The sequence below is a fragment of the Solanum dulcamara genome, chromosome 6, assembly GCF_947179165.1.
Source record: "Solanum dulcamara chromosome 6, daSolDulc1.2, whole genome shotgun sequence".
In the NCBI taxonomy this organism is placed as follows: domain Eukaryota; kingdom Viridiplantae; phylum Streptophyta; class Magnoliopsida; order Solanales; family Solanaceae; genus Solanum; species Solanum dulcamara.
Window position 1 is genome coordinate 10,480,063 of NC_077242.1, and position 22,971 is coordinate 10,503,033.

At 34.4% G+C, this 22,971-nt stretch overlaps 2 protein-coding genes across 2 annotated transcripts; one reads left to right on the top strand and one right to left on the bottom strand.

The window, feature by feature from the left end:
• Positions 1-10,494: 10,494 nt before the first annotated feature.
• Positions 10,495-13,083, top strand: LOC129891906 (small ubiquitin-related modifier 1). The gene is made up of 3 exons (XM_055967388.1): positions 10,495-10,639; positions 12,482-12,631; positions 12,797-13,083. Exons 1-3 carry the CDS (start codon positions 10,565-10,567, stop codon positions 12,860-12,862), a joined length of 291 nt encoding a protein of 96 aa, XP_055823363.1. The 5' UTR covers positions 10,495-10,564; the 3' UTR covers positions 12,863-13,083.
• An 82-nt stretch (positions 13,084-13,165) lies between these two features.
• Positions 13,166-18,990, bottom strand: LOC129891905 (uncharacterized). Its single transcript, XM_055967387.1, has 10 exons — positions 18,474-18,990; positions 18,292-18,378; positions 17,066-17,207; positions 16,692-16,988; positions 16,472-16,619; positions 15,020-15,982; positions 14,656-14,900; positions 14,492-14,565; positions 13,865-13,973; positions 13,166-13,652 (listed from the first exon to the last, which is right to left on the bottom strand). Exons 2-10 carry the CDS (start codon positions 18,345-18,347, stop codon positions 13,599-13,601), a joined length of 2,088 nt encoding a protein of 695 aa, XP_055823362.1. The 5' UTR covers positions 18,348-18,378; positions 18,474-18,990; the 3' UTR covers positions 13,166-13,598.
• Between the last annotated feature and the right edge of the window lie 3,981 nt (positions 18,991-22,971).

Here is a 22,971-nt window from a genome sequence, read left to right on the forward strand (position 1 = left end):
TATTAGAATTTTCATTAATTTATTTTAGTTAATTTTAATTAATAATATTTTCATTAATTTATTTTGAATTTTAGTTAATTTTAATTAATAGTATTTTCATTAATTTTATTTTATTATCACAGTTGTGTGTTGTTAAATCGTTAGGTTTCATTAAATTGCATTTTTTACATGTAATCAATTACATTTGTTTTATATTTATTTTAATATTTTTAGTATATTATAAGAATACATTAAAAATACAGATAAATATTAAATTATTTAAATATTTAATTAATTCATAATTTTGGGTCCATAATTTTAAGTTCATAGTTCTATAAAATGGTGAACTATTAAGTAGTGGATGTCCCCGTTAAGGGACCCACTTGAGAAGAAAAATGTTACATACTCTCCCTTATCCCTTCATTTCTTAGGCTATAAATAACCTTTATTTACATAGACGAAAACACACAACAACAAGCAGCAAAATATACTCTTCAGTTCTCTCTTTTCTCTTACTCTATTTTCTTACATAAATTATTAAGTTAATCTCATTTTATAACACGTTATCAGCACGAGGCTTCGGCTAATTTTTCAAGGTAACAAAAGTGGTAAGAGTTTTATTTAATTTTATTTTTATAAAATGGCAAATATTTCCAAAATTGAATCTACTGCTCTTGATATCTCTGAAAAAGTCTACTCATCGTGGGCACTTGATGCTGAAATTCATTTGGATTCAATGGATCTGGCAGACACCATTAAAGATGACAATATGGCATCCAATCAAGACTGTGCTAAAGCCATGACATTTCTCCGTCACCATCTTGATGAGGGGCTAAAATTACAATATCTTATATTAAAAGACCCTCTTAAATTGTGGAAAAATTTAAAAGAAAGATATGACCACCTGAAGTTGGTCATGCTTCCACAAACTCGTCATGATTGGCTAAATTTGAGATTAATGAATTTCAAAAATATAACTGAATATAATTCTGCTTTATTTAGAATTATAGCTCAGTTAAATTTATGCGGAGAAGAGATCACTGAGCAAGATAAACTTGAAAAGACATACTCCACATTTCCACCTGCGAATATGCTCCTGCAGCAGCAATATCTCGAAAAAGAATTTAAAAAGTATTCTGAATTACTTTCTCACCTTCTTATTGCTGAAAGACATAATGAACTATTAATGAAAAATCATGATAGTCGGTCAGTTGGTTCTTTGCCACTCCCTGAAGTGAATCAGGCAAATTCTAACCAACGATAAAGAGGCCATGGCCCCAGTCGTGGTCGTGGTCGTAGTCAAAGAAGAAATTTTAATCATGATGCTCGTCTGACACCGAGAAATAACCAGCAATATAAAAGGCAGGGTAAAAATCCAGAAGCTTTACCGAAGAATAATTCAGAAACAATATGTCATAGATGTGGAGGTGTGGGGCATTGGTCGCGGATTTGTCGGTCGTCAAAACGTCTGGTTCAGCTATATCAGGCATCACTAAAAAGGGTAGAAAATAATCCAGAGATAAATTTTATCTCTGAAGATAATATTGAGCATATGCATCTGGATGTAGCTGATTTCTTTAATTTTCCAGACGAAAATATGAATATTGACAGGACTAATAATATGTAAATATTTTTTTTATCTGTATTAAATATGATGTTTGTATTTTTCTAATCAATGTAAATAAATAAAAATTTGTGTAATATACCATGTGTTAATACGTATTTTATTTTTTATTGAAGAAAATATGGAAATGCCTCAAATATTATTTGGATCAATGATAAATCACGAGAATATTTGTGTAATTGATAGTGGAACAACCCATGCTATATTTAAAGACGAGAAATATTTTTCCAATTTACTTAGAAGAAAAGCAAATGTTACTACAATTTCTGATAATTCAAAAATGATAGAAGGCTCTGAAAGAGCTACTATAATTCTGCCTAAGGGGACAAAAAATATTATAGAAGATGCACTATTTTCTTCTAAATCCCCAAGAAACTTGTTAAGTTTTAAAGATATCCGTAGAAATGGATATCATGTTGAAACATTAAATGAAATGGATATCATGTTGAAACATTAAATGAAATGAATATTGAATATCTTGGTATAACCAAAAGTGTCTCAGGCCAGAAATATATTTTGGAAAAATTACCAACTCTGTCATCTGGCTTATATTATGCAAAAATTAGTGCAATTGAAGCAAATATGATCGTAAACCAGAAGTTTATTGATCCAAATACATTTGTGCTATGACATGATCGAATAAGTCATCCTGGATCAATAATGATGAGACGAATTCTTGAAAATTCAACTGGACATCCTTTAAAGAACCAGAAGATTCTTACAAATGATGAATTTTCATGTGCTGCTTGTTATCAAGGCAAATTAATTGCCAGACCATCGACCCTGAAGGTTGGTATCGAATCTCCTGGCTTTTTAGAGCGTATACATGGAGATATATGTGGACCTATTCATCCACCTAGTGGATTTTTTAGATATTTTATGGTCCTAATAGATGCATCATCTAGATGGTCTCATGTGTGCCTGTTATCATCTCGCAACCTGGCGTTTGCGAAGTTGTTAGCACAAATAATAAGATTGAGAGCGCAATTCCCAGATTATCCAATTAAGACCATTCGCCTAGATAATGCTGGAAAATTTACATCCCAAGCATTTAATGATTATTGCTTATCAATTGGGATAAAAATTAAACATCCTGTTGCTCATGTTCATACTCAAAATGGCCTTGCAGAGTCATTTATTAAGCGCCTATAATTAATAGCAAGACCTCTACTAATGAAAACAAAATTGTCAATTACTGTTTGGGGTCATGCTATCTTACATGCAGCAGCACTTGTACGTCTAAGACCGACACATTATAATAAATACTCTCCGTCACAATTAATATTTGGTCATAAACCAAATATAGCCCATTTAAGAATTTTTGGTTGTGCGGTATACGTGTCTGTAGCACCACCACAACGTACAAAAATGGGTCCTCAATGTAGGTTGGGCATATATGTTGGGTTTGACTCACCCTCAATAATTCGATACCTTGAACCGTTGACTGGAGACTTATTCACTGCTCGATTTGCAGATTGTCGGTTTGATAAAATATTTTTCCCGCCATTAGGGGGAGAGAAAAAGGAACCCAAAAAAGAAAAAGAAATTGTGTGGAAAGTTTCATCACTATCACATTTTAATCCACGTACCCGCACATGTGTGTAGGAGGTCCAGAAGATCATCCACTTACAAAAAATAGCAAATCAAATGCCAGATGCATTTACTGATTTGAAACGGATAACTAAATCACATATCCCTGCAGTGAATGTGCCTATCCGAATTGATGTCCCAAAATGACCATCTACTAGTGTCATAGCTTCTGAATCCCAAACACGCTTGAAGCGTGGTAGACCATTGGGTTCAAAGGATAAAAATCCTAGATAGAGAAGCGTAAGAAATAATAAAGATGATACTACACAAAAACCTCCTGAAGAAGGTCAAGATTTGAGTATTCCTGATATTCCTGAAGAAATCAGTGAACTCGAGACTCAAGTGAATGAAGAACTTTCAATAAGTTCTACCGGTGATGGGATAAATCTAGATCGATCGAAAATTACGGTGGATAATATTTTTGCTTATAATGTTGCAATTAACCTCATGCAAGATAGTGAAACTCTTGAGCCTAAATCCGTCGAAGAATGTCAACGTAGATGTGATTGGCCAGAATGGCAAAAGGCAATTCAATCAGAAATAGACTCACTTGCTAAACGTGAGATTTTTGGACCAGTAGTCCAAACCCCGGAAGGTGTAAAACCAGTTGGTTACAAATGGGTTTTTGTGCGAAAACGAAATGAGAAAAATGAAATTGTAAGATACAAGGCACGCCTTGTTGCACAAGGATTCTCTCAAAGACTCGGAGTCAACTATGAAGAAACATATTCACCTGTTATGGATGGAATAACATTTCGATATCTCATTAGTCTAGCTGTACATAAAAATCTTAATATACATCTAATGGATGTAGTTACAGCTTACTTTTATGGTTCACTTGATAATGAAATTTACATGAAAATCTCAGAAGGATTAAAATTGCCTGAAGCATGTAAAAAGTCTGAGGAAGTATACTTAATAAAATTGCAAAGATCATTATATGGTCTAAAACAATCAGGGCGCATGTGGTATAATCGCCTAAGTGAGTACTTAATAAATGAAGGCTATATAAATGATGTTATTTGTCCTTGTGTTTTTATTAAGAAAACGGAATCAGAGTTTGTTATACTCGCCGTTTATGTTGATGACATAAATCTCATTGGAACCCCTGAAGAGGTCCAAAAAGCAATTGAATATCTAAAAAAAGAATTTGAGATGAAAGACCTTGGAAAGACAAAACTTTGTCTAGGTCTGCAAATTGAACATTTAGTAGATGGGGTCTTTGTCCATCAATCTGCCTACACTGAGAAAATCTTAAAAAAAATTTACATGGACAAAGCATATCCATTAAGTACTCCAATGGTTGTTCGATCACTTGAAGTGGAAAAAGATCAATTTCGACCTCCAGAAGAGGATGAAGAAATTCTTGGTCCTGAAGTACCATATCTCAGTGCTATTGGCACACTTATGTATCTTGCTAACGCAACTAGACCTGATATAACATTTTCTGTTAATTTGCTAGCAAGGTATAGTTCATCCCCAACGCGAAGGCATTGAAAAGGTATCAAACATATTTTGCGATACCTGAAGGGTACTATTAATATGGGTTTGTTTTATACTAACAAAGGTTGCGCAGACCTTATTGGTTATGCAGATGCAGGTTATTTATCAGACCCACATAAAGCTCGATCTCAGACAAGTTATCTGTTTACACATGGAGGGACTGCTATATCATGGCGATCTACAAAACAGTCAATTGTTGCTACTTCTTCAAATCATGCTGATATAATAGCAATTCATGAAGCAAGTAGAGAATGTGTGTGGTTGAGATCGATGATACAGTTCATCAAAGAAAGATGTGGTCTGAAAAATAATATTAAAATACCCACAATTATATTCGAAGACAATGCCGCGTGCATAGCTCAATTGAAAGGTGGCTTCATAAAAGATGTGGTCTGGAAAAGATGTGGTCTGGAAAATCATGCTGATATAATAGCAATTCATGAAGCAAGTAGAGAATGTGTGTGGTTGAGATCGATGATACAGTTCATCAAAGAAAGATGTGGTCTGAAAAATAATGTTAAAATACCCACAATTATATTCGAAGACAATGCCGCGTGCATAGCTCAATTGAAAGGTGGCTTCATAAAAGATGTGGTCTGGAAAATAATGTTAAAGATGTGGTCTGGAAAATAATGTTAAAATACCCACAATTATATTCGAAGACAATGCCGCGTGCATAGCTCAATTGAAAGGTGGCTTCATAAAAGGAGACAGAACGAAACACATTTCACCAAAATTATTCTTCACACATGATCTTCAGAAGAATGGTGAAATTGATGTACAACAAGTTCGTTCAAGTGATAATCTTGCAGATTTATTCACAAAGGCATTACCAACATCAACTTTTGAGAAGCTAAGGCATAAGGTTGGAATGCGCCGTCTCCAAAATATCAAATGAAATTTTCATCAGGGGAGTAAAATACGCGCTGCACTCTTTTTCCCTTAACCACGGTTTTGTCCCACTGGGTTTTCCTGGCAAGATTTTTAATGAGGCAGCAATCAAGACGTATTACCAGATCTGTGTACTCTTTTTCCTTCATTAGGCTTTTCCCACTGGGTTTTTTTCTAGTAAGGTTTTAACGAGGCACAACATCAGAATAACTATGTATTTTATTTCTTGTAAAGTATTTTTATAGCGGCACATTATACGTGGACATCCAAGGGGGAGTGTTAAGTAGAATATGTGGAATGTCCACTAAACAAAATTATTTAAATAAGTGGGGCCCACTGGAAGTGGGCAGCCCACTAAATTTCTCCTATATAAATATGTCATATTGGCATGAAGAACTTAGAGCAGAAGAAAAAAAAATGTTACATTGTTTTTTCCGTTATTCTTTCTTCCTCGGTTTTTCCTTTTTTACTCTCTCCGCTTTATTTCATTAAGATATAGAATACTTTATAACAATTATTATATAATTAGGAGTGAAGTCATAATTTTAATATAATCTTATTAGTTATAGGTTGAATAACTAAACAAAATCATAAAATAGGAAACCAAGCAAATATTGTCTGATAACTTCATATTAATATAATCTTTTTATGTTTTTTTTGAGTCGAGGGTCTCTCGAAAACAGCCGTCCTCTCTTGGTAAAAGTAAGGTCTGCGTACACTCTATCCTCCCCAGACCCCATGCTGTGGAATTTCACTGAATTGTTGTTATTATAACCTCGTATTAATAAATTAATCATATTTTTTTTATTCAATTTATCGATTAAACCAATTTTGCACGCCCAAAAATCCTATCACCTTTATCTGTTTATATATACAATATAATTTGGATTTTGAGGGGGCAATTTTAAAGTCTCAACCCCAACATAAAATGTAGTACCAAAGATAAATTTAATTATTGGCCCGACTTGAAACGTGGAAGTAAAATTGAGCAAACGTAAGGTTGAAAATGTTTTTTCTTTACAAATGTCTAAAACTAAGCCTCAGAAATTGAGAGTCAAGGTTTACAAACTCACCGTGCTGCTACTTATCGCGTTGTCACGTGTTTTTTTTTTATGGGAAAAAGAGTAAATATATTTTTTAATTTTGTGATTTAAAACATATATATATTCTTTATTATAAAGATGATGCATATTATTTCATCGTCTAATAAATAATGTATATTTATTCCATCGTTAACATATCAATATTAACTTAATTAAAAAAATTATACTACTTTTTTTAAGTTCAAAATGTCAGGTGGCTCTTATCTCAAATAAGAAAAAAATCAATTCTTCTTCTATTGAGTCATAAAATGGGTTTGGATCGAATCTGAATAGATAAAGAATTATAAATTTTTTAAATTGGATTGGGTCTGGGTAGGTAAAAAATGGATGAGATAATTTTTTTAAGTCAAGTAACATTTTTGAAATTTTAAAATCCAATTTTAAGTTTTTTTTATTAAATTCAGTCTATTAACGAAAAGGGTAAAATATACACCTATTTATTAGACGTTTATTAGATGACAAAGCTATGTATACACTATTTTTTAACGAGAAATATATTTTTTGTAAATCTCGAAGTCCACGTGTCAAGATATAAGCCACTACTAACACCCACCGGCAGGTAAATTTAACCCTTAACCCTTAATCCGTAGCTTGGAACTAGAGGCAATGCTCTATCAAACGGAAGATTAATAAATAAAGTGGAAAGTAGTACTAATGAGAAAAAAGAGAACAATCAAAACAAACATAAGAAACCACCCCAAGATCTGACATCAATTAGTAATCGAGCATCTAAATCAAAATAGGAGTACAAGGCTTTTACAAATACAATATGAGTACAGACAGTCTTCGAAAGCAAGTAAAGACTAGTCCTAATCTGGCATGGATAGAAATTAGCAACTCCGAACGTCAGGAACTCATTAAATCTCCGAATCAGAAGCTGCTTCGCACCAACCCAAATCAACTGTGATAGTATGAGTACCAAATGAATTGTACTCAGTAGGCAAAGTCTGACTGATCTCCACAGATACAGCAAGTATAATTAACTTATAATCAAGTAAATACTGCACAAGTAACTAATCAAGAATTATCATAATAATGACAGAAAATAAGGCAAGAAAATTGGAAACATAAATAAAGGAACAGAGTCAAAGAACGCACTTGAAACGCAATTCAACAACCTATTAACGGGAATAAGGCATCATAGAAATCTACTAATGAAAATACAGTGCTAACAGGCAACACTAACCCCGCAACCACAATCCAACTCAAATACCGCGTAGACCAACTACAAATACAACCCAAAGGCACAACTACAAGTACAATAAGAGATAAGAACAAGTATAATCAGACAATAACGGACCAAACGCTCATACCCTCGGAAGGTACAAACAAGGACAAATATACCCCCAATCTCCATAAAATCAAGGGACCATACCATACAAGTATGTTGGTAATAGGCAATGCTAATGAATGCAAGTCTGTAGTAAAAATCAGTGACATCATCGGTGGCTCTCAGAGATCAATAACAACAAGTGTAAAGACCCGCCCCGCCCCCGACTTGTCAGGTGGGACCTATGAGACTCCCTCATCCAGTTTAGTGGCGCACTGGCCAAAAGGGTCCATAGGGGATGCGAAAGTCCATATACAAATAGTATCTCCATAGTGGTACCGAAAAGTGAGCAGCAAATCGATGTAAAAAGGGTGATGCCGCGCCGAATATCTGTAAACCAATAACCTCAACCGTGAGCACCCTGAAAAAGGGCCGCCCACCCAGCTAGTAAACTCCCAAGGGCATGACCCAGCTAGCAAGAGTAAACTATGGGGCATCAGTAGGTCAAGAAAGGGCGTCGACGCGGTGAATAGCCAAGTAAAACTGAGCGTATCCCCGATGCCTTTAATGCCTCAAGTAGAAAAAAGAGCACGTCTTCGATGCCTCATAAGTTTCAAAACTAGTGACCAAGTAACCAAGTGGTACGACTCCCGTTAAAATTAATTTAAAATAGTAAAAATGTGAGAAAGTCTTCTCAAAAGTAGTAGTGAAAACTTCAATGTCAATACTGGGATCGTACCACAAAACGAGTGAATATGATCAAATAATGCAAGTATACCATCATCTGCATCCAAACAAGATACACGCAGCCATAAAGAAAATATCAAGTCCTAGCACACAACAAGTCAAAGGACTAAACTGGGATCCAATCGCTCATTGAATACGGCCTCAGGCCCAACAATAGATAACAGGTGAGATGACATCATAAACCTATCGCTAAAAAAATGAGACAATCAAGACATGGCTCAGAATAAGATAGGGGGAGAAATATCTCTAGGATTGACGCCTTACCCCAAATATATGCCACCTTAGCTCCCAACAAGCACAACTAAGCCAAACCTATGGCTACGATGAGCCTAAAGGTCTCAGGCACCAGCATAAAAGGGTATTCTATCTATAATAAGCCCTACCGGAAGCTACGCATAACTAAGAGGGCAATAAACACCTGATAAAGCACCTAAGGCTCAAACCTAGCCTAAGGTCATCAATAGCAATCCTAAACATGATATTAATGCTAAACCAACACCACAACCAAGACCCACAACCTAATCTAAGAATTTCACGGGACTATTCTAGCCTAAAGCTCACCCTGAAACAAGAAAATGGATTAGGATGAAGAGAACGCTAATCTCGGCAAATGCTTACCTAGTCACATGTAAAGTATACTAAACGATATCTAATAGAGTCCAGTCAAAAAGGGAGAGACCGTAACCTACCTCTAAGCCGATCACGCGCGCTCCAAATCCACTACGATGAAGTTGTTGTCTTCCGAATCACCTCCAATCGCCACCACGCTAAAAATATGTTAATCACCTAGTCAATACAATTTTTTTGATGCTAAAATTATCTCATTTGGAGATGAATCAAATTCAGAGTCAAAAATCGAGAATTTATCATTACATAATGTCACACATTAATCATTTTAAGGATAAACCTATTAAAAAATAGAATAAGCGGTAGAGCTATTATAAAAAAGTAAAATAAAGAATAAAATATAATTATTAAATAATAAATAAACAACAATAAAAAAAATAACAACGCGATTCATTATATGAAATTGGTCTTTTCAACATTACATAATGGTAAATTTAATAATACAATTAATCCAATAAAAATAAAGTAACAATCAAAATAAATATAAATTTTAAACTACATAATACAATTATGTACTATTTAATTTGACTTTACTAATATTTATATAATCTCCTAACTTCAAAGTTCAAATATACATATTCATATATGAGCCCGTTTGGATGGGCTTAAAAAAAGTAACTTTTATGTATGAAGTGCTTTTAGAACTTTAAAGTGCTGAAAGTTATTTTTATAAATAAGCAGTTGAGTGTTTGGATAAAAGTGCTTAAATAAGGAAAATTATATGAATTTTAGGGTTAAAAGAATAAAAAGGGTAGTTTGGAATTTAGTTAAAATATGAGGGATATAAAAGTAATTTCCATGGTCAAAGAAAATGATTTTAAGCACTTGAAAAAAAAAGTTAGGAATCCTAACTTTTCATTTTTGACTGACTTTAAGAACTTTCTGGCTTAAAGTTAATATTAGGCAAACACGTCCAAAAGCTGAAAAGGGGCTTTAAGTTGGTTTTGACCAACTTAAAGCCAATCCAAACGGACTCTATGTTATAGATATAGCATTCTGCTGTAGCAATTTACGTCCGTAACAAGTTGCAATGGTAAACGAAAAAAATGGACAAAAAGGAAGTGGAAAAGGAGAAAAAAAAAGGGAAAAGTTGCGTGGGTTTTACGCCAAGGGCAGAAGAGGAAGTCTAGAAAAGAGTACAACTATAAATAAGTCAAAGAAGAACAAAAATTGCGTATCTTACAATCTCCCTTCCTTCCTTCCTTCCTTGGTTTAGGCGAGAAAAAAAAAATGTCTCAAGCAGCGGAGGAAGACAAGAAGCCCGGCGGCGATCAAGTTCACATCAATCTCAAAGTCAAAAGCCAGGTTTCCCTTTACTTCCTTTTCCCTTTCTCTCAATAATCGTACGCATATTGTCTCCTCTGCTTAGAGTTAGGGTTTTGTTTGATAATCTTCATTATGTTTTAGATTCAGTCGAAGATAGTCACGTCTGATCCTCCTATTTTTTATATTCCTGCTTGATCATATGTTTCAGTTTGTTTGTTTCAGAATCTGGATTGGGCGTTTTTTTTGTGCTGCAGGGTACTGTTGTTTGTATTCCTGTTTGATTATACGCTTCAGTTGTTGTTTCGTTCTGTTTGTTTGTTTGTTTTATTTTAAACAAAATTTCGATTGGGCGACTTTTATGCTGCAAGGAAGTTTTAGATCTTCCTTTAAATGATTTGTGAGCCTATTAATAGGCGTCTGGCCATGTTTCATCCTGAAAATTGCAAATATTAGTTTTTGTTTCAAAGTGAAAAATTATATTTGGAAATTAGAGGTGTGTTTGGCAATAAAATAAATTGTAGTTGTTTTTTAATTTTTGTAAGTAATTTGGAGTGAGGCAGTTTTTTGCTGTTTTTGGAATTTCTGATTTTTTTTTAAATAGTCTGAAAACAGAATTTTTCGGAATTCTATGGTCAGACATGTTTTCTGGATGAAAAAAATTATGGCTAAATTTGTTTGAGAACATGCTGACTTATTTGATAAGCACCAAATTGACTTGAATTAACTAGAAATTTTGTGTGAAGCTGATTGATTAAACAGTTATCTCATACTCGCTTCATTCCATATTAAGTGGATTTTTGAGTGATTTTCCATTGTTCAAAATAATTAAGTTGTTCAAAGTTCAAGATATATGTTTGAAACTTTTTTCATATTTGCCTTTTCATTTATTGAAGTTTTATATTTTCTAGGAGATAAATCACACTACTTGTAAAGTTATATTTATGATATTACAAAGGGCAATAGTGGAAAGTATGGTTCAAATTATGTGCTTGAATGTTTTTCTTAATATGGAATGGAGGGAGTATGTACTTAAAAAACAGTTAATCATATGTTAGTTTCGGTATTCTTGCTAGTGAATCTTATGATTAGTCTGGATGCAAATACATAAAGCTTATGTAGTGTTTTCTAGTGTGCCATCTGTGAGGAGTTGGGTTTATGGATCATTTTTTTGCAAAGAATATATATATTAGTAATAATAATGTAAGGGGTCGCTTGGTAGCTAGATAAGAAACAAGTTATTCATGTATTAATTTTCGTATAACTTAGACGACGATTGGTAGGTAGATAGGAAATAAGTTATTCATGTATAAAATTAATACAATATTATGCATGATAAAGCTACACTTTGCTTCTGTATCTGTTGTGTTGGATCGAGATAGTTTTATGTTTTTGAGATTTGAATACATAGTTTGATAGGGTATTAAAAACCAAGGTACTAGGTATAGTGTAACTATTCGTGTTTGCTAAGGATCATGCCTAGTCATCAATGGTAGGCTTTGATGCTCCGTGTGTAACTGGCTTTCATCAATTATTGGTAGACAAATAGCCTTAGTCATGTTTATGATGTTACCATATTAAAGTTCTGTGTGATGGCTTGGCAGGTAAGCCCATCAGGAATGGAAAGTGATCATTTGTTTTGTATATCTCGTTGATCTCCATGCCATGACCTTCACATGGACACCTACTTACCCTCTGTCCTCAGATTTCTCTTTGTTTGCTTTCCTGTGGTACAATCTGATTGCGAAATGTGATGTTGTGTGTGATTGATTCCATCTTCCTTTGTTATCATTATGGTGACGGGCTGCCTGTTAAAGAGAAGTGGCCTATTGCCTGCTATAACATATCGGACAAGAGCATTACAGAGTTTTCTATTGGTTACAGGATGGGAATGAAGTCTTCTTTAGGATCAAAAGAAGCACCCAGCTAAAGAAACTCATGAATGCATATTGTGACCGGCAGTCCGTGGATTTTAATTCAATTGCATTCTTGTTTGATGGTCGTCGGCTTCGAGGAGAGCAGACTCCAGATGAGGTATATCTTTCCCCCCCTCTCTCTCTCTCTCAGACCATGTGTGCTCACATAAAACAAAAGAAGAAACAAATAGTACCTGAAAAATAGAATGTTTGATTTCTCTTATCCTTTATACTCTCTCGTGATTAATTCTTGTTTTCTAACAACTTTTCTTTCTTGCTTTAGCTGGAGATGGAGGACGGCGATGAAATTGATGCAATGTTGCATCAAACTGGAGGCTCAACTGTTTGAGGGCATCTCTTTTGTTTATGGACAGAGACTGTGTTTCTAGGTGGTAGACTTTAATGAATATAGCTTGTGCTACTTTAGGACCTGTATAAGCATATATATGAACTTCGTGGTTTTGCCTGTGTTTGACCAGTTTGTATGAACTTAGCTACTTATTACTTTTACAAGAAGATCTCCAGTTGCTTCTTGTCGTGAAATTGAAGTGTTGATTGTTCTACCTATAAGCTATCTCCTCAATAGCCTCGCTTCCAGGAAGGCATCTCTTGCTTTGATTAATGTATGAATTTCCATCTCATATATTAGACGTCAGGAGAAACAATAAGCTCTGGATTTGGGTCTATAAATTGCAGATTACGTAGAACCCATTCTGCTTCTATCTTGTTTATATCTGCTTGAGTTATAGCAATATAAAAGGGAGAAATGTTAGGTAGCACGCATTGGATACATCTAACAATTCTATTTTGTATTTCAAAAAGCATCTCTCTCCATGTTTGCATTATTTACAAGACATATTCTGGTATGCTACAAGCTCTGGGTGGTGGACTCATACTAAAACTTTTAAGTTGACTTTTGATTGTCAAGGAGAAGCCAAATAACTGAGCAAATTAATTTCCTATATGATATCTTCCCTTGAAGAGATAGATCATATCCTACATGCCACCCATGGAAAATTTCCTGGTCAGTGACTCCGTTTAACTTTTGCTGTACATGTTAAAGGTTCGAAGGTCTCTCTCTCTCATCAATCGATCTTTCTGAATTTTCGCTGGTGGTGCACTTCTTTTGTATCCACCCACTGCACAAGTGAATAATCATTTCTCATGAAAATGGTGTTCAAGATGATGAAGTATTAAAGTTACTGAAAAGTTCAGAAAATACTGGACCAAGCATGTTTTGCAAAAAGAAAGGAGCAACCACAACCACAACAATTACACCATGATGAGAAGCTGACAGCCTCCGAAAAGATAACAAATATGATCAACATGAATCAAAATGATGTAAACTTACTGTGATTTGTGTTCCAGATGTTGATGGACTGCGGCCACGTTCTGAAGGCTGTGATCTTTTCCCAGGCTGGGATAATCTTTGTATAAAATCACTCATATGATTATAGATACTGCAAATAAAATGTTTTAAGATTCAATCAGCCAAACCAAAAGGTGAGTAGGTGCATCCCACGAAAAGTTCAACAAAAACAGTTAGAAATTATTAGTATTTCGGAGTTCAATAGATCAAAAAATTCTTTATCGGGATGCATAGGAAACATGACAGGTTTCGCTCATTTTTCGCTCTGTGCTGTAATCCAAGTCTTTTTGACAGAGCCTATAACGTATAATACACTAGAAGTCAGGTTACATAAAGGGGTGATAAGTACCACATAGTTTGCTGATTTAACACCAACTTCCTTAGCCATTTAGATATTTAGTCCTCCATCAGGAGGCCTATCAGACCCATCCAGTACAGCCTAACTATATTTTTCTATGTTAAATACCATGCCATCCTTCCTAGTCCAAAATCTTAGTCCCACCGTGTCAGTTGCAAATGCTATGTGGCAGCAGGCAATGAAGTTAATTTGGAAAGTAACCATAGAAGTTGACATTCTCAGAGAGAGACCAGCAAAATAGAGAACCATACCTTAGCCGGTGTCTGTTGCAGGCAGTGAAGAAGGCAACAAAACCATAGAGAATACTTCGAAGAGCTTTGAAAATCTGTAAAAATCAAAACTCAGAAGAAACCTAGTTAGCACGAGAACTCTTACTAATTCTCATACTAGGATTAAATGGCCACAACTGAGCTACCTGAGAGAAAAGGTCATTCCAAAGAGAACGCCATATGGATACAGATACTGCGCTGGATGTCACTGTAGTCTCCACCTGAGAAGTGACTAGAACTATGCTACTCACGAACAGCCATGAATCCATAATCACTTCATATATAGCAGTACATAAAAAGCCCAGAAGGCTAGAAAACCCAAAGATCAGGCGAATTGGAGCATACGTTACTTCCCACAGAATCCAGAAGATAGGGTACAATAAATAAGTCACTGCAGTTGAGAAAAAATCTGATGAGAAAAAAAAAAGGCTCACACAGAGAGTACCAATTTTAAATTCATAAACCACATTTTAAGCAAAAGAATTGGCATCATATTCAGCAGATACTTACCAAGATTCCAAACAAAGGATGTAGTATACCAGAGAGGTAGTAATAAAATCTCAATGGTTTTTCCCACCAGAGTATAAGAAGACCACACTGTAAGCCATATTACGGAAAAGAAATCTTCCATAAGTTGTGCACACATAGTAGAGTAAGGAAGGAAATATCCCACAAACTCAACAAGTGGACCAGCCATTGGCTGTGTGATAACGGAGAAAAATGACCGAGTAGTACGCATTGTCATGAGGAACCACTTGAAGGCCTTCTGAAAATTGTGTAGAAATAGCATGGTCCCCAAGTACTGAATTCTTGATACCATTTCCCATGTTTCAATCCAATCAAAAAGTGGACCAAACAAACTAGATGCTGTCGCTTTGAGTACAGGTACATTTTTGTATAGATCATAAAATCCAATCAGAACAGTAACCACAGAGATTACGACATATAAAAATCTTGCCAGAGGGCACATCCATGGGCGATAAATATGGCAAAATACTGGATAGGACTGGAGAAATATGACCCATGAAGGAAGCCCAGCTTCCAGTAGTCTAAGCAGCCGTAAGTCCGAAAGAATGATGTCCCTCAGTTTGAAAGGGACATCGCGATGATTAAACCGAAACAAAAGCAAAACATCCTTGTACTGGGAGGCTTCAATTACTTCAGAAGTACTTCTGTAAGAGGTCTCACCATGTAGTTGTGATTCAATAGTTTCAGAAAAGGGCTCCTCAGAGAGCATATCAACATTGAATCGCTTACTGATAGACTTCAAAAGTTTTCTCTTATGAGGTCCATCAAGTGGAGTTGGGGTATGCAGAGAAATTTCACCATTTTCTGTTGCAGGGTACATACTGAAACTTCTAATTGAACCACAAGGAGATTCATCATCATCACTTGAATTGGCAGAAGAAATATCACTGTCAGCCACATCAGAAGTCTCCCGAAAATTGTCTTGAGAATCATAAAATACCTCTCCTGTAAAAGTCTCCCACAAAATACATGTAAGAATTTCGCAAACTTGGGACAGGAGTTCATGAAATACATATGAAGAAAGATGGGTTTTTGCGAATATTTGGACCAAATATTTGTTTAATGAAAAAGGATTAGAACAAGTTCATGGAAAGTGAAAATCATTATTACTGAATGAGAATCTTTCATTTCTAATAGGACGGTCAATGGAAGTTCTCTTTTTGCAAAAGGCCATGCACACTCTATCGCACGATAATCAGTGGTTTTCCATTCCCTATAAAACTCTGTCTAGTTACTCCAACCAAGGGAAAATGGTCCATTTCTTTTAGGCATACTTTCAAGAAAGAAAGAAGTGGATCTCTACATGCATAAACCAAAGCAAAGAAAAATGGGGTAGGAGCTGAAGTCATCAGTGGCCCTAGATAGGACCAGGTAATGTTTTTATTGAATCAAATTAAGAAGCGTAGTATCAAATATCATGTAAATAAAGGATACCTATAGTAGACTCCAAACACACTTTCAGGAGATGATGTTCTGTGTCAGTCCCAGAAAACCATGACGGCATGCATCTAGCAGCTTGTGCTACACTATCGAATTCCCATCTTTTCATGAATTTCGTTTCTATGGCAAGTGATGTATCTGTCTGCCCAAGAGTTTGAAAGAAGTGAGCAGCACACATTTAAAAGGTCAAACAACAAAAGGAAGTGACTTATACCTGAAGCTCATTGAAATAATTTATACCACGCACATCATTCCATGCAACTTCAAACACAATGAACCCATACAAGGTCCTATGCAATTTGCTATTCAAGATCAAAGAGTTTCTCAATTTCTTTACAGGTAACAATTCCCTCTTCTTGGACAATGTTGCAGCATCAAGAAGGGGAAACCATCTTCTGACGTTTTCTGATCCACTCGTGCTTAGTTCTGGACTAGATTTTATATCCAATATATCTTCACTCTCTTTCCTCTGCTTCCTCCCTCTGGTATTTGCAAAGGGAGATAACCTGGACTGCATTTGGGAAAACAAAATTCCTAGTTAAACATACAGAAAAAAGGAGGAAAATAGGGAAATGATGCACTACCAACCTTGGTAACCATCAATTGCCATAAGTGTGCAGGTTTAGAGACAAGATCTCTAAGCCATGGACGGTTGTCCACCAAGATGTATAATCTCTTACTCTCAGGGGCGAGGAAAACGTAAAGATGTGAAAGATAGGACTGCAAGTCTCTGTAAAATATAAAAGCAGTATCTAAATATTAATAAAAAGATAATTGTTGACTAATGGTCTATAGCAACTTAATATGAATTTTAACTGCTAAATCAAAATCTCCTAAGATACTAATTCTGCTACATGAACATTAGTCAGCAAGGTGATCTTTTGAATTGCCCAGCGACTCAATAAACATGATGGATTCATCCGAACCCAATAGCTTTGGCTCGGACTCTATGTAAGTGTTAGAAAATCCACTATGATGTTAGAAATTACAGATTGTGAACCAAGTAAATCAAATACGCAGTATTACAATCCAAAACTTGAACCCACAATGTTCAAATCGTGGATTTCACTCTAGTAATAACAACCTCTCCTAACCCTTTTAACTTCATTCGGAGAGCCTACCATATGGTAACTTCAAGCAGCTTCCCCAGTGAAGCAAACACAGTTCTACCAATTCTCAATGTGAATCAGTTGATAGAATGAAGCCTAGGTTTTCTTTCTAAACCAAGTAGTTCAGATTCTTCAGGCTGGTTTGGGTCTGTAACAATGGAAAGACCATTTACATCAACCAAAAAGATTGAGAAGTCCTCTTTGTTTTCGATTGTTTTCTTCATCAACAACCGGCATGAACTAACTTGAACTGACAAGACCCCTCGTTAAAGTCCAAAAAAGACCATCTTTCACAACATACGTCCTGCCAATTTAATGCAAATTGAACTCTAACAAACTCCTCCGACTTCCCACTAACTCACCAGAAAGATTTTGTAATCACATTACGCCATGATAAAAAAACACTGACCCCCCACCCCCACCCCCAAACAAAAGAAAGAGAAATGTACAAAAAAATGATGAGCAGAAGAAGTTATTCATGGTAGAAAACTAGAAATCATCAAGTAGAAGGTAATGAAAATTCAAGATTTCTCTTCCACAAAATTTCCTGCTTAGCTCCACTTAACTAACAAACAAAATGGTAGCACAGAAATATCACAAAATTAAAACTAGCGCAATAAAATTTACATTTACAGACAAAGAAGGAAATACAAAATTCTTTGCAAATCAAAACCAAATTAGCAATAAAAGAGAAGAATTTGTTACCCAATTTGCAAACTTGTCAAGGGAAAGACACATTTTCCATAATCAATGCTCTCCATGAACCCTTCCTCAAATTCGCACCAACAATCACTGCTCCATCAAAATTCAAAAAAGTACCAACAAATTAAAACAACCCACATGCGCGAATTCCTTTAAAAAAAAGAAATTGAGAAAATTCCAATTACCAGAACGAAGAAAAATGGGATCAAGGAAATTCCATGAGAAATTCAACTCAGACAACAACCAAGAAGATGAAGAAGAAAAAAGATTCAGTTTGGAAAATAAAAATTCACCACAGGGCTTCTTCATAACAAAGAGAGATAGATATAGCAAAAGGAAGAAGTTTGTCAACGGCACATAAATAATCGATCAGTGGCCATAAACACACCACAGGACCATCGAAAAACCAAAAAATTTAAGAGCAGTATGTCAGTGATTCAAAAAGACTAAATGCAAGCAACCCCTTTTATATAGAGATGAAATTAATCAATTAATTAATCTATAGATACATAGACACAATTGGGAATTGGGATTTGTGAATTGCATTTAAGGAGATTATGTGAATATTGGGAAAAGAGGATTGCTTAGCAGAGAAGGGAGAAATGGTGTCAAGCAGAGGAATTCGACACGTTTTTGACGAAAATTGAATGAAGGGAGGAAGAAGGGAAGACGTAAAATTTAATTGGAGGTTATTTTTTTCAGTTGCTATTTCGGCTTTTGGGGAAAGGAAAAGAAAATCAAAATATTTATCCTTTATCTACTTTCTCCGTTTTAATTCGTATAATTTAGTTTAATTTGAGACAAAATTTAAAAAATATTTTTAAAAAAAATTTATGATCTAAAATAAATATTTATATAGTCATAAATTATTTTATTAAAGATAAAATAAGCATTTTAAAAATTATTATTAAATATAAAATTATATCATTATTTTTATGACTGACTAAAAATAATCATATAAATTGGAACATAAAGAGTAACAAAATACTATAGAGATGGAATGAGATGGAGAAGGGAGGTTTGGAAATGGGGGGTGGGGGGATAGCCAAGTGGTGGGGTTGGGAGATTGGATGGATGGAAAAATATAATAAATTTAAAATGTAGCTTATGCAATTTGTTTTTTCTAATACTAAATGAGAATCATTTTTCGTAGTTTTTAGAAATTTTGACCAATGAAAACTCATCTACAACTCGAGTTGACTGAAGGGATGGTGTCTCCACACTGTCATCTCTAACTCGAACAATGTGATAGATACACCATTTGGAGACTAACTTTTTAGCCTTAAGATATGAAATGAATCGACCCTTAGGCAAAGGCTTTGATAACTTCAAAAGTAATTTTTGAATTAAAGTGCGGAAAAACGACCTCGAAATGGATTTCTGACAGTTCGATCAGCTCTGAAACGGCTAAATGAGGCTAGAAGCGTGGTTGAAGAATGTGAGGGGTATAATGGTAAATTCAGGTTTTGCTGGCTCTAGACTTTCTACCTTTAACTCCACAAACTACTTTCATGATTTTGATAGGAGTTGGGAATCTATTTTATTCATAATATCTATATGAAATAATTAAAATCGATAGAAAAACAATTAAGAGTTGTCATATACGATATTTTGTTTATGGTATAGACTTTTACATTATTATTTATTAGTCAAAGACATGTTTAGTACGTAGAAAAATATTTTTTTTCGAAATAAGTGAATGTTTTGTTTATATTTTAGTATTTGATAAGTAAATTAAAAAGAAATTACCTCATAGGACGTAGGTTATATATGTGTCTACTATTCTATTCGTTCAATTTTATACAAGCTTAAGTATTTTATTGTGCGAACTCAAAATAAAAAAATATACATATCAGCTGAGGTCAAATTAAATAGTAAATTTATGTATTATGCATATATATAATTAACCAAATAGTTGTGGGGGTGGTATAGTGGAGAGTGGGGTTAAAGGGTGGCGGAGATGAAATGGTCAATAAGAGTTCGGAGCATTAAGTTTGGTGGGGGACTAGGAGTAGACAGTGAACTTTGAATGTTACTTATGGAAATCGTTTCTCTAATTTCCACACACCTTCATCTCCTACTATATTTGTTTATATTATATAGAAATATTATTAAAATAGTAATTTTATTCACGTATCAAACACAAAACAACAACAAGAATAATAAACCATGATTAACAAAAAAAAAACTACAATAATACAACTAATACCATCGCAAACATCAGTCAACCTAAGCAAGACAACATACACTTCTTACTAACTTTCTACTCTAATATGTGCCCTTCACACCCTCCTATCTATGGTCATATGCTTGGTAACTTGAAGTTGCGTCATATCATGTCTTATTACCTCTCCCTACTACTTCTTCGGTCTACTCCTGCCTCTCCTCGTACCCTCTATAACCAACCTCTCACACCTCCTCACTGGTGCGTCTATGCATCTCCTTTTCACATGTCCAAACCATCTGAGTCTCGCTCCCCTCATCTGTCCACCACGAAGGCCACTCTCACCTTATCTCGGATATCCTCCATTCTAATCTTATCAATCCTAGTAAGGCCCCACACATCCACCTCAGCATCCGTATCTCAACAACATGCATCTTATGGACATGAGAATTCTTGAATGTCCAACACTCAGTTCCATACAATAATATCGGTCGAACCACCACTTTAAAGAACTAATTACCTTTGAAGTTCGATAGTACTTTTTTTATCACACAAGACTCCAGAAGCAAGCCGCAACAATACAGTGTGTGACATTATCGTCAATATCCCACACTCTCTTAAATTATAAACTCATGATACTTAAATCTATCTCTCTTAGAAATTTTGTAGAATAAGTAAAGAATATTTTCAATGTAGAACCTTTTCCTTTCGTACCAAACACACCCTACACGAATCACTTATTAATATTATAAGAAAAATAGTTGGAGAATTAAGTGAGTAGCAAAGCAAAGTTTCGAGAAATAGATAATAGTAGTAAGGGGAGACGTGAGCATAAGGTAAAAGTACAACATCGATATTCTTCGTGTGCATGAAAGAATTAAGGGTATGTGCGCTGTCCATATTCTAGGGATCTCTACACAAGTAATCAACTTTTTTCAAAGTTCACACATATAAATTACACATTAATTATATTATATTGTATTTTATTATATATTTATCGACTTAAATAGTTGGATGGATGATTATTTATTTAATTATTTTATTCGGCCGTTCGATTCCCAAGTTTGTTAAGCTTTTCTTACTTTTTTCCGTTTTCGAGTTTTAGTTGTGCATTGAATTATTCTTAGATGAGTAATGGGAGTACTACACATGGTGCATGACATCTTTTTATAGGTAAAGAGTAATTGATTGAATAATAAATTAGTTAATAATGGATGCCGTTGGAAAAATCCCAATATAGTTAAGCATCCACTTCAATGATATAAGCATATATAGCCCTGTTAAATTTGTCAATTAGTTTTATAATATTCTGTAGTGAAGCTAACCAAATCGACACTAATGGAGAGACAATTTTTAATTCCATTACTAAAAAAACTCTACTATCTCAACAGAAAATAAAAGTATTCTAAAAAAAGATACACCAAAAGAAAGACCAAGTTTATTTTATATAGTTTTAATAGAATATTTTTCTTTTTTAATATATAATATCATTTTATCACAATACATTATACATTGGGTATTTTACTTAAATTTCACAGTGAAATATCCTAATTACAATTTATCTCAATTTTTTTGGTAATTACCCGAATTTTCTTTTTTTTTTTTCAGATTTCTGATACATACGAATGACGCTGATACATCGCGATTTGATACATAAATCCTTTTCATGATACTTCGCTAGTTGATACAAACCAAACATTGTAATATCAATAAAACTTATGAATCAGCTTATAATACATAATATATCATGAACACAACAAAAATACCAGCAAAATTTATGTTTTACTGATACATTTTGTGTTTGGTTTGTATCAACTAGCGATGTATCATGAAAAAGACTTATGTATCAAGTCGCGATGTATCAGCATCAATCCTATGTATCAGAAAAGGGATTTTTGAATTTTTTTATAAATGATAGAAAATAATTGAAAATATAAAAATATAAGATTGTAATTTGATAATTTTTCCTTATACTATACATTTGCTCCTTTAATCAGAGTTTCAAATTTTATAATTTGACATTTGTCCAAACGTGTCCTCTACCTTAGCTTTTGGCCGACGTCTTTCGTAAGATAATAGGAGTACTACTATTATTAGTATTAATAATACTAACTGTTAAGTAAGTGGAATGTCCACTTAGGTTTTTAAATGAAGTGGGGCCCACTGAAAGTGGGCATCCCACTAAATTAACTCCTATATAAACATGTCATATTGGCATGAACGGATGTAGAAAAAAAAAACATTTTCTGCTTCGTTATATTTTTTCCTTGTTTTCCCTTTCTCTGTTTCCCTTCCGTTTCCTTATTCTCTCCGTTAAAATTTATTCAGATATAGAATATTTTATAACACGTTATCAGCACGAGGCTCCGGCTAATTTTCAAGGTAACAAAAGTGGTAAGAGTTTTATTTAATTTTATTTTTATAAAATGGCAAATATTTCCAAAATTGAATTTGTTGCTTTGGATATCTTTGGAAAAGATTACTCCTCATGGGCACTAGATGCCGAAATTCATCTTGAA

Coding starts and splice junctions, on each gene's coding strand:
- LOC129891906 (XM_055967388.1), top strand. CDS start 10,565: ATGTCTCAAGCAGCGGAGGAAGACAAGAAGCCCGGCGGCGATCAAGTT. Junction 10,640..12,481: donor ATCTCAAAGTCAAAAGCCAG/GTTTCCCTTTAC, acceptor TATTGGTTACAG/GATGGGAATGAAGTCTTCTT. Junction 12,632..12,796: donor GAGAGCAGACTCCAGATGAG/GTATATCTTTCC, acceptor TTCTTGCTTTAG/CTGGAGATGGAGGACGGCGA.
- LOC129891905 (XM_055967387.1), bottom strand. CDS start 18,347: ATGGAGAGCATTGATTATGGAAAATGTGTCTTTCCCTTGACAAGTTTG. Junction 17,208..18,291: donor TTGACAAGTTTGCAAATTGG/GTAACAAATTCT, acceptor TATATTTTACAG/AGACTTGCAGTCCTATCTTT. Junction 14,566..14,655: donor GGAATGACCTTTTCTCTCAG/GTAGCTCAGTTG, acceptor TGATTTTTACAG/ATTTTCAAAGCTCTTCGAAG.